The sequence below is a fragment of the Sebastes fasciatus genome, chromosome 3, assembly GCF_043250625.1.
Source record: "Sebastes fasciatus isolate fSebFas1 chromosome 3, fSebFas1.pri, whole genome shotgun sequence".
Classification (NCBI taxonomy): Eukaryota; Metazoa; Chordata; class Actinopteri; order Perciformes; family Sebastidae; genus Sebastes; species Sebastes fasciatus.
Genome location: NC_133797.1, coordinates 13883966 through 13896036, shown reverse-complemented (window position 1 = coordinate 13896036; position 12071 = coordinate 13883966). Strand labels below are relative to the sequence as shown.

The 12071-nt window shown below is 41.4% G+C and overlaps 1 protein-coding gene across 1 annotated transcript in view; it reads right to left on the bottom strand.

The window, feature by feature from the left end:
- The window catches only part of LOC141765419 (uncharacterized), a 42821-nt gene extending 36189 nt beyond the window's left edge, over positions 1-6632 (bottom strand). The window contains 10 exon segments of the mRNA XM_074631469.1: positions 675-790; positions 951-1071; positions 2213-2315; positions 2507-2594; positions 2702-2784; positions 3804-3892; positions 4272-4366; positions 4594-4756; positions 4911-5106; positions 6491-6632. Of these exon segments, the coding sequence (XP_074487570.1) occupies positions 675-790; positions 951-1071; positions 2213-2315; positions 2507-2594; positions 2702-2784; positions 3804-3892; positions 4272-4366; positions 4594-4756; positions 4911-5106; positions 6491-6561 (1125 nt within the window). The 5' untranslated portion in view covers positions 6562-6632.
- Between the last annotated feature and the right edge of the window lie 5439 nt (positions 6633-12071).

Here is a 12071-nt window from a genome sequence, read left to right as displayed (position 1 = left end):
TGCCTTTATATCGTAAAAAACATTATGTGACTTTTATATTTAGGACATACTGCCATTTGTGTTTTCAAAGAGTAACTATATTTCAGTTATGAAATGTTTTCAGTGAAGGATTTAGAAATATAGCCATTTGATTAGATTGATTTATTTCGTACATGTAACAAATAATAAGAATAACCAATAAAATAACAGTAAACATATACAGTAAATTCTAAATAAATTAAATAAATAAATATTGTATGTGTGAAAAGGCAGAAGTAAAACCTTATATATGGTCCTACTCCTTTCTACAACTTAAACGATGAACTTAATGTTTATCACATATACACATAAATATCATCTTAATATAAAAAACAATAACAACAACATCAACAATGAGCTTCACAGTCCCGAGAGAGACAAGGCCCCTTCCTCATCCCTGTACCTCTCAAAAACATTTTATACATCTTTTCTTGAATGGATTTATAATTTTACTTTGCTTAATTTTTCTTCATCAATAACATTTCATATATTCACCCCACAAATTGTAGTACGAACATAATGTTTTTTTTTAAATAAATGTCCTCTTATGATCCCCCTCTATGTCTGAGAACATGTTTTGTTTGTTGCCAGGAAGTACCAAGCCGTAAGCCATACATATGCTGTCAGTTTATGTAAATGTAAACAAGTTTACTTACCGCAACATCGAAGGACATTCCTGGTTTGAAATATTTGGGCGTTTTCTTGAAGTTGATGGTGTAAGGTGATGTGACAATCTGGATACTTCTCAACTCTGCCTCCACCATTTCACTACCTGTGAGTTGATGCAGAAACACAAACACATTCACACACAAACTTATTACAAGAGTTTGTTTTTTAATTTGTTCACAATCCAGAAAAACGCATCCTGATATCTTTATTTTCTTTTTTCAAATATACTGAACAGGCCCAAACACACAGTCTTTCTTTCTTACCGCCCTCCGTCAGCACACTAACAGCTACAAATATGGAACTCCCCACCAGGTCGTCGATGTTTGGGAAGGTCTGTGTGATGTGCTCTTTCCTCAGTGTGACCTCTCCACTACCTCTCTGGACCTAATGTGACATAAAATAATAATGCATCTTGAAATACAGTATAGTGGTACAGTGATACAGTTAGTGGTTCAGGTACTTTACTGCTGTCCTCTGAGAACCACAATAGACCCGTTTTTGTCTTTTTTAGGGGGCTACAGGAGGTCTTTAGGGGGAGATAGCAGGTCAACAGTAGATGTCACACAGAAGTGGTGTACATCATCTGAAAGCTGGGAACCTGAAGATTAATCTGAGATGCAGTTCAGCACTGTGTGTCAAGTTGTTCTAGTCATAAACCAGATATCAACATGAATTAATTAATTAAAATAAAATTGTGGAAGTTTATAAGGGCTTAGAACATTATGCTGGCCATTCCCATTAAGTTTGTCCATACCATTTGTTACACAGATTTGTGCTAAATTTAACCATTTTACAGCACTTGAGAATTGATGAAAATGATAAATAATTCCTCCAAAATACCACATTAAGACACAGAGACCTTGAGGAACACCATAGAAAAAGCCATTCTGTAATTTGGTAACAAAAACTTTTGACGTTTTGAAATTTCTTCAAGAATTGCACTTTTGTGGCTGTAAAGTTTCATGAGGCTGTGATTATCCTAGAGGTCACCACAGGTCATTTTATACAATGAGGTCAAGTTTAAAAAAATGGTTTCACTACAATGAAATGGCTACTGTGGGGACTAACATCATCACACATGAATACAGTTGGGCTCATTGATCCACAAGAGTCTCAGCTTTACAGTGATACCCAATTTATGTAATTCCAGGACTGTTTAGGGACCCCAGTATGCAGAAATAGTCAAGCACATCATTTAAGAATAGGCAAAAATAAGTGTTTGGTTCTTGCCCCAAACGGCATGTGATTAGACTCGTGGGTACCCATAGAACCCATTTACATTCACATATCTTGAGGTCAGAGGTCAAGGGACCCCTTTGAAAAACACTATGCCAATTTTTAGCCTAACTTTGGAGCATTACTGAGCCTCCTACCCCAACATGCTAGCGTGACATGGTTGGTACCAATGGATTCCTTAGGTTTTCTAGTTTCATATATCTGTACCTTCTAGCTCTAAAACTGAACCTGCCACAGCCTCTGAAAGATAACTTTTACAAAACATATAAAACTGTAAGAATATGTTCACCTGTACTCTCTGAAGAGAGCCTGGAAAGCTCCTCTTTTGACCATCTTGCATAACCCCAAACACCACGTGGGCCGTCCCATCCACCTCTTCACCAAACAGATACCTAAATCCACAAGAGGGAGACATGTTTAAGCCACAATGAAGCAAAACAGGACAATTAAAAACAAACAAACAAACAGCAAATGGCTAACAAACTAAAATAGTAAGAACCTCTCTGAACAACACTCTTTATTTTCTCCTCCAATCAATCGACCTATAAAACCTGGTCTTTAAAGCCACAGAACCTTCACTTACGTAGCTTTGATGTTGATGGTGAGTGCGTCACTGTCCACGTAGAAGAAGGGGCTCACCGGCGTCAGTTTAACCTCAAAACTGGGCAGCACTGGAAAATTGAAAACATTTTATTCTGTGTCCAATCCAGTAAAGAATAAGTGAATGTTGTCGGTTTATATAACATTTAAATAAAAGTAAAGATAATGAAGGACTCACCATATTCTTTGACCTCGAACTCTGCAGAATAGCTCTGCTGTGGGTTGCTGTGGAACTTCGTCACCACCTTCCACAGTCCGGGACTAAACACACACACAAACACATATTTCAATAATCAAACAAAAAAATATATACTGTATATATTAATTTAGAGACTGAAGGTAACAGGAATTAGACTTCGGACTGCGTGAAGTTATTTGTGTCACACAAATTGAGATATAGGCCTACACAAATGAGCTGCTGCAAAGAACTTAACATTTATAGAGAACTACAGAAACTCTGAAGTTTAGAAGAAACGGTTTAAAGGTTTCTGGTTGGCTTTGCATCAGATAGAACGGATGCAGTACCTTTGTTTTATGTCTTTTAGGCTGATTGGTTTTAGTTCATAGTTCATAGGGATTAAATGCATTTCTGTTTTGTCTGTCCATTTATAATTTAGATGAGAAGATTATTGCCACTCTCATGTCTGTATGCTAAATATGAAGGTAGAGCCAGCAGCCAGTTAGCTTAGCTTAGCATAAAGACTGGAAACAGGGGCAAACTACTAGTTTAATAGTTTTTACTGCAAGTATACTTCTAAGTTTTCTTTAAATTAACTTATAGTACTTAGACAAATTTACTTTCTGTATACTTTTCAGTATTTCCAAGTATACTTGGACTCTTCTGTATACTTGCCAAGTATATTTCTATACTACTGTCTGTATAAGCTAAGGATTCTTAAGTATAATTTTGTGAGGTATATCTCTGATAAGTACATTAAAGGTAAACTGAAAGCATACTCTCTTTTTTAAGTTTAAAAGAAGTATAGTAATAGCACACTTGAACAAATTTATTTTTTGTAAGGGTCTCCACACTTCATACACTGTAGGCTATTATTTTTTTTAAGTTGTTGTCCAAACACTAAATTACAAACATGGAAATTAATTGTAGAAAACACAACATAAACATGGTAAAATAGCCTATGCATAATCTTAAAAGATTTAAGATATTAATATTTTGAATTGAATTCATGTTACTCATGTTGAAATGTTATTTCACTAAACAACAAAATGTATAGATATACAATGTGGACAATTTTATTTAAACAAGATAAAATACCAACCTGACAATTTCAGCAAGTTGGAAATCTCCAGAGTGCATCCCTGAATTCAAAAAGACTGGATCAATTGGTAAAATGATGCCTTCAGGGGTCTAAAAATAAACAATATTGAACAATCATTAACAGAGAGCAGTGCCAGTTTACACATTATTTTATTAAATCCATGCTACATTTTATGTATGTCCTTTATCTACAATCCAAGAAGGAAGAGACTGTCTTCAATGTGCAACTCAACCACTAGAGGGAGGCATGCATTTATTTTAACAGTAAGTGGTAGGACAGGTGTTACTAGACACAAAACAGACACACGGTTCAGTGGATGTGTTTTGGTTATTTTGGTCATTTGCAGCAAACTTATCTACTGTTAAGCATTTGTGATATCACCTCATCAAGAGGCTTCCTGCTCCCAGTCACAGCTGATTATATAATATTACATTAAATTCTGTGCTTATCAAAAGTAAAATACAATACCACAATCTCGATGGCAATAGAAGCTTCAGGTTGAGTTTCGTCATCCCTCTCTACTGGCTCCATGCGGGGCGTCAGTGCAAACATCCTGTAATGAACTGACACAGAGGGGAAGAGGTTAATTTTGCTGCTGAAGGTTGAAGGAAGGTGTATCTATTTTGAGTCATGTGACTGTTAAAGAACTTTTTTGACTTTAGGCCATTTCCACTTGTGTGTAGGGAAGGGTTTATTTACTGTAATTTACAGTACAATCATTCAATTTGGAAAAAAAGCCATGTAAAGACATTAGGCGTGTTTTTCAGCACTGATGTAGAAAAAAACTCACCTTTGCTGTTGGGGGTGTAGAGGGTCTTGTCAGTCTGGATGAAGATGTACCCGGACTGGAAGGACACTAAGACCACTTTCTCCAGCAGTCGGTCAGGGAACTGTGCTTGCAGGTACACATACTGCTTCATGTTGGGATCCTTGCTGAAGTCTCCAGCAGGGATCTGAAACCAGTATGAAGAGACACGAGCAGCGCATGAGCAGGGTGGGGTAACTTACATCATGTGCGTTTCTGGATTCATTTCTAGATTCTTTGTGGCCGTGTTAGAAAATGAAGCCAAGTAACATTAACATATACAGTGACAGTATTTCATTTACCGTTATTTGTCCGAGCGCCTGGAAGTTGTCTGCACTGGTAAGTGTCACAGGTGTGAATGCCAGCCTTTTGTTTTTGGTTGGATGGTTCCTCACGCTGATTTCGACCGGGATGTTTGCACCGGAGCAGTCTTGACACTCCACAAAGATGTTTTCTGCTGTTCCTACCCGCAACAAGTTGGGGGCAGACATCACATGCCTGCAGAGCAGCGATGAGAGAGGAAGATTAATGTGTAGTCACTGTGCAGAAAGAACCACATGCTGTTTAGGTACTGACAAACATGTTTTTTTATGCATTTAAGGCACTATAAGACACACATGTCGGAAAAAGTGCACTCAGTAGAGTGCAGATCTTCGCCAGGTGTGTCTCCCTCTCCCCTCCCAAACAAAGAAATTGGATCTCACTATTGTCCCTCCCGGTTCCCTTACGGTCAAGATGTCGGGTAAGATAACAAAAACAGGGATTTATTCATCGTGTATCGTGCCTAACTTTAGTGGATCATAACATATCGGTATGGAATTAATCTGCAGATACTCCAGTTCAAAATGAGACCAAACATTTCTGTGGATGTCAGTTTTTCAGCTACGACAAAGGTCAAAATGTGGCCGGCAACAGACTAAGATAAGGCTTGTTTTTAGCCTAGCCGTTTGCCGGAAATGCCTTCAATCATGGTATAAAATAGTCAATGAAATATTTTTTACAAATTTTGAATCACTGCAACTATGAGAGGTCCTTGAGCACAAATTCATAAATGAGAACAAAAAAATATTAGGCTGATGGGTCCAGTAGTATACAAGATTAGCCGTGGACAGACAGACAGGTACACGCACACACACGACCAAACACATGATCTCCCAACAGGCTTACGTCTGGCGGAGATAATAATGGAGGGTTATCACTGTTTAAACACTTGATTTACAGGTTTATGTGAATTTGTCCAAGGGTTTTAAGAGTGGATCCCAAACCTTTTTTTTGTGTATGACTCTTTAAAATGAATGTGCTTGTTACCTCTCGTCAGGTATTGGCCTTACCGAGGGCAAAAGCAGAAGTCTGGAAAATAAACCTAATTTTGTGCATCAGAAATGTTATTTTTTGTCTTCTGACCCCTCAGGTTTATCTTGCCCCCCCCCCCTATGTGCTCTCAGGACCATGAGCTCCGGCATGGACACACAATAAGTAATCTATTGATTACCTTGATGAAGATCCAGCACTGGATCAACAAAACATTTCATCATGGCTCTAGACTCTTGCTCTGTCTGGCGTAATGCATCGTTGTGCAAACTCTGAACAAAATATAGGCCAATTTACTGGCATCATTTGAAACACCAAATTACCTTGTGACACAAAGTGCAAACTGGACTACAGCCACTCATTATGTAAGACACACAATATTTGTATCCATACACTCTTTAAATGTAATATAAATGCAGAGGACCTCAAGTATTGTTGTTGCTCCCATTACAGTTTAACCAATAACAATGTGAATATTATGAAGATCAACAAACAAACTGTATATTTTAGCTCTGTTTTCTTTTGTCAATTAATTCAAGCACGGGGTAAAGGTATAGGCTGGTCTACTTACAATGCAGCTCCATCAGCTAGGGAAGTCAGGGAGACAAAGGCCACAGAGGCCAGCAGCCACAACAGAGTCATCCTCAACTGATCCTGATCCGCTGTCAATGTAGCCTGTCGCTGTGCAGCACCCTCTTTTTATCCACTCTCACCCCTCCTCCTGCACCCCACAAACAAACACATGATTTACCAGCAGCAGTTGAGAAACCGTTGAATTCCGATAAGCTCTGATCTGAGGAAAAAGATAAACAACAGAACATCAATGAGGGGTTTATATGACAGGGTCAAAAATGCCGTGTTCATGCTGCATGTTTTTTCTGGTTGTTTTTATTCTATTTTGCATGTTTTATAGTTGTTTTTATTCTAAATTATTTTGCATGTTTTATCCCTGCATGTTGTGTTGTAGGTGCACCGACCTTTTAAAGGGACTATTTGTAACTTTCAGAATTGCTTGTTAACAGCGACACCTGTGGCCGTTAAGTCAATGAAAGTCAGCGTCGGGCTCACGCTTGCTCAGGATGAGCCCATGATAAGGTATGTTTTGCCTGTCCGCAGATCTAAAGATTCCCTGCAGTGCGGATAACTGAGGAATGTGCGCAGTTTATTCAGAGGACCCACATCAACATTTCCTGTAATTAAAATATAAAACAGAGGAAAGGTAAGGATTAAATGCATAGCTAAAGGTGCAGTACAAAATATTAGTGCTGTATTCTCACATACTCCCAGTGCCACAGTGGAATCATGCCAATAGTTGGACATTTTGGGAAATACGCTTGTTCACTTTCTTGCCGAGGGTTAGATTGACGCCCGTTATTGATAACACTCTCATGAATGTATAGTAAATATGCAGCCAACAACCAGCTAACTGAGCTTAGCATGAAGACTGGAAACAGTTAGCCTGGCTTTGTCCAAAGGTAACAAAATACACCTACCAGCACCTCCAATTTTGTTTGTACAATCTGTACAAAAAAATTAAGCTTAAAAATGACAATTCACCTTTTAAAAGGACTGTTTGTAAGAATCAGAAATGCTTGTTAACAGCAACACCTGTGACCGTTAAGTCAACGAAAGTCAGCGTCGGGTTCGCGCTTGTGCTCGCTCTAAATAGACATGAACGAGCATCGCTCAAAACAGAGATGACACACGTCAGCTAAAACCACAATAACACTCTATATTTCCCCTGCTTGGCAGTAATGTTAGCTGACCAGACGAAGGTCTCTCCATGAATCAATGCTGATCCTAGTGTTGGCTTTTCCTGCTTCAGCCTCCCGACTGTGCCCGCAGGGAGACACCTGCACCCAGTCAGAGACTATAACATTTCTCGCTGCGGAGCCCCGTCACTTCACAAGACACGGGCACCTCTGTTGGTCTGGAGGAGCTGCAGCAGTTATTTCTGCAAAAACGTCAACTGTACATTCACTAGATATTATCAGAGCTACTAACTCTTCTGCAGTGTGCAGTGAGCGCGCATGAACGTGTGGAGGTGGAGCGAGACAGCAAGAACGCTGTGTGAGTGAAGGCAAGCAGGCAGAGGAGGAGAGACTCTGGCCACACGCGAGCGCGCATATGCCAGGGCGTATGGGATACTGGCCCGGTAGATTTATATCTGTAAAAAGTTACAAACATTATACTGACTACTACCTACCAACGGCTCTCCTGAAGGCTACTACCTACCAACGGCTCTCCTGACGACTTCTACCTACCAACTGCTCTCCTGAAGACTACTACCTACCAACTGCTCTCCTGAAGGCTACTACCTACCAACGGCTCTCCTGAAGGCTATTAACTACCAACGGCTCTCCTGAAGACTACGACCTACCAACGGCTCTCCTGAAGACTACTACCTACCAACTGCTCTCCTGAAGGCTACTACCTACCAACGGCTCTCCTGACAACTACTACCTACCAACGGCTCTCCTGAAGACTACTACCTACCAACTGCTCTCCTGAAGGCTACTACCTACCAACGGCTCTCCTGACAACTACTACCTACCAACGACTCTCCTGAAGACTATTAACTACCAACGGCTCTCCTGAAGACTACTACCTACCAACGGCTCTCCTGAAGACTACTACCTACCAACGGCTCTCCTGACGACTACTACCTACCAACGGCTCTCCTGAAGACTACTACCTACCAACGGCTCTCCTGACGACTACTACCTACCAACTGCTCTCCTGAAGACTACTACCTACCAACGGCTCTCCTGAAGACTACTACCTACCAACGGCTCTCCTGAAGACTACTACCTACCAACTGCTCTACTGAAGGCTACTACCTACCAACGGCTCTCCTGAAGGCTACTACCTACCAACGGCTCTCCTGACAACTACTACCTACCAACGGCTCTCCTGAAGACTATTAATTACCAACGGCTCTCCTGAAGACTATTAACTACCAACGGCTCTCCTGAAGACTACTACCTACCAACGGCTCTCCTGAAGACTACTACCTACCAACGGCTCTCCTGACGACTACTACCTACCAACTGCTCTCCTGAAGACTACTACCTACCAACTGCTCTCCCGAAGACTACTACCTACCAACGGCTCTCCTGACAACTACTACCTACCAACGGCTCTCCTGACAACTACTACCTACCAACGGCTCTCCTGAAGACTAATACCTACCAACGGCTCTCCTGACGACTACTACCTACCAACGGCTCTCCTGACGACTACTACCTACCAACGGCTCTCCTGAAGACTACTACCTACCAACTGCTTTACTGAAGACTACTACCTACCAACGGCTCTCCTGAAGACTACTACCTACCAACGGCTCTCCTGAAGACTACTACCTACCAACTGCTCTCCTGAAGACTACTACCTACCAACGGCTCTCCTGAAGACTACTACCTACCAACTGCTCTACTGAAGGCTACTACCTACCAACGGCTCTCCTGAAGACTACTACCTACCAACGGCTCTCCTGAAGACTACTACCTACCAACTGCTCTCCTGAAGACTACTACCTACCAACGGCTCTCCTGAAGACTACTACCTACTGTTAGAATCCCCGAGCGGTCATGGAGGAAATGAGGATCAGTCTGGATGGCATTTCAGCATAATAGCATTTATTTTCCTTTTCACACCCGTCACACATGTTGCCTCCACCGTAGTATACCCCCAAATGGACCCAAACTCATGATTTTTATACTCCCCTATATTGGCCCATACCATTTCCAAAACACAACACCACACCAATATACAAAAATATCCACATTTATGTACCTAAAGCCATTTCCCACATATAAATCCTCTTAATAAATACATACACACCTAACTATCTTCAATAAATATCCATAAACATTACCCTTTCACAAATACACACAAAACAGTCCCGCCAAACTCCCCTCCACCCACTTCCCACTGGTTTCGCCCTCCCGGAACTATTAATAGGGCGCGAGTCCCCGGGGATCTCTTTCACCCGCGCACCTTGGGAAACGGAAACCGGCAGAAGTAAGTTGGGCATGTTATTGACTGTTTTAATTAATTAATACCTCCGTGTGTTCATTAAGTGTATTCAATAATCCATACGTCTAGTATTTATAGTTAAACATACACACAAAATACTATATTACTCCTGTAACGGCGAGCCGTCGTTACACCTACCAACGGCTCTCCTGAAGACTACTACCTACCAACGGCTCTCCTGACGACTACTACCTACCAACTGCTCTACTGAAGACTACTACCTACCAACGGCTCTCCTGAAGACTACTACCTACCAACGGCTCTCCTGAAGACTACTACCTACCAACTACTCTACTGAAGGCTACTACCTACCAACGGCTCTCCTGAAGACTACTACCTACCAACGGCTCTCCTGAAGACTACTACCTACCAACTGCTCTCCTGAAGGCTACTACCTACCAACGGCTCTCCTGAAGACTACTACCTACCAACGGCTCTCCTGAAGACTACTACCTACCAACTGCTCTCCTGAAGACTACTACCTACCAACGGCTCTCCTGAAGACTACTACCTACCAACGGCTCTCCTGAAGACTACTACCTACCAACTGCTCTCCTGAAGACTACTACCTACCAACGGCTCTCCTGAAGACTACTACCAGACCGTGTCCGTCAACGCAGCTCCACTCAGACCGTTGGTCGGCAGTTGGTCTCCTGCCGCCCAGAGAAATAGTAAGTACCCTTTGGTACATTTGAGTGGCGGACACACTGAGACAGGCCAGGAAAGCTCGTAGCTGGAGTTGGTGATAGCCAAGCAGTGAGTGTCGCCGGAACGGTCTGCAGGTCCCGACCACACTGCGTTGTGTTCTGGTGCACAATCAGACGCTGGACACTGGCATGTCTTGTTGAACTCAGGTTTATTCCTGTTTTGAGCCCAGAGAGAGCAAAATGCTGTCATATGTTTTTTATCCTCATAGAAACACACCTCTCGCAGTCAGGTTCAGTGCAGACTCATTATAAACATGAAAATAACTCAAAACATGTAAATCAAATAAGACACAATAAAATATAAATGAGTGTGTCATTACTTTGTGTCTCCAATTACATAACATTCAATTATATTATCAATAACAATTGGCTTTAGGCTTAGTCTACATCGCCATGACATGTGAAATAAATCATATAGATGTGTGTTTGTCATTAAATGACACACACACACAAAAAAAAATACATATTCAATAAAAAGAAGATTTTACAGACCCCTATGGCTGTCATGAAAATTACACTGTTCCACAATCACCTCACACAATATACTGTAAATGAATACTATAATTACTGAACACGGTAATGGGAGTACAACACATACACACATACCTGTTTTGAGCCCAGAGAGAGCAAAATGCTGTCATATGGTTTTTATCCTCATAGAAACACACCTAACATGAGAAAAGGACAAGCTTACATGTGGATCCCACGGGAAGATAAAACGGCGACACCAGCACTAGTGAGCTTAGCCTCTCAAAACTCACTTTACAAGTAAAAAGCACGACAGAAAATTACCCAGTTCGTCTGTCCTAATGATACTATGAAAGAGTAAACTGCTCTGTGTAATTAAATCAACATTAAAACATTAGAATTCACACTTTACATCGCGCCACTTTAGATACATACCTCTCGCAGTCAGGTTCAGTGCAGACTGACGAGAGAGCGGAAGAGACGCAGTACGTCTGCTAACAACCACTAGAGGGCGCTGTAGCACAAACTAAAACAACCACTAGACGGCGCTGTAGCACAAACTAAAACAACCACTAGAGGGCGCTGTAGCACAAACTAAAACAACCACTAGAGGGCGCTGTAGCACAAACTAAAACAACCACTAGAGGGCGCTGTAGCACAAACTAAAACAACCACTAGAGGGCGCTGTAGCACAAACTAAAACAACCACTAGAAGGCACTGTAGCACAAACTAAAACAACCACTAGAGGGCGCTGTAGCACAAACTAAAACAACCAATAGAGGGCACTGTAGCACAAACTAAAACAACCACTAGAGGGCGCTGTAGCACAAACTAAAACAACCAATAGAGGGCACTGTAGCACAAACTAAAACAACCACTAGAGGGCACTGTAGCACAAACTAAAACAACCACTAGAGGGCACTGTAGCACAAACTAAA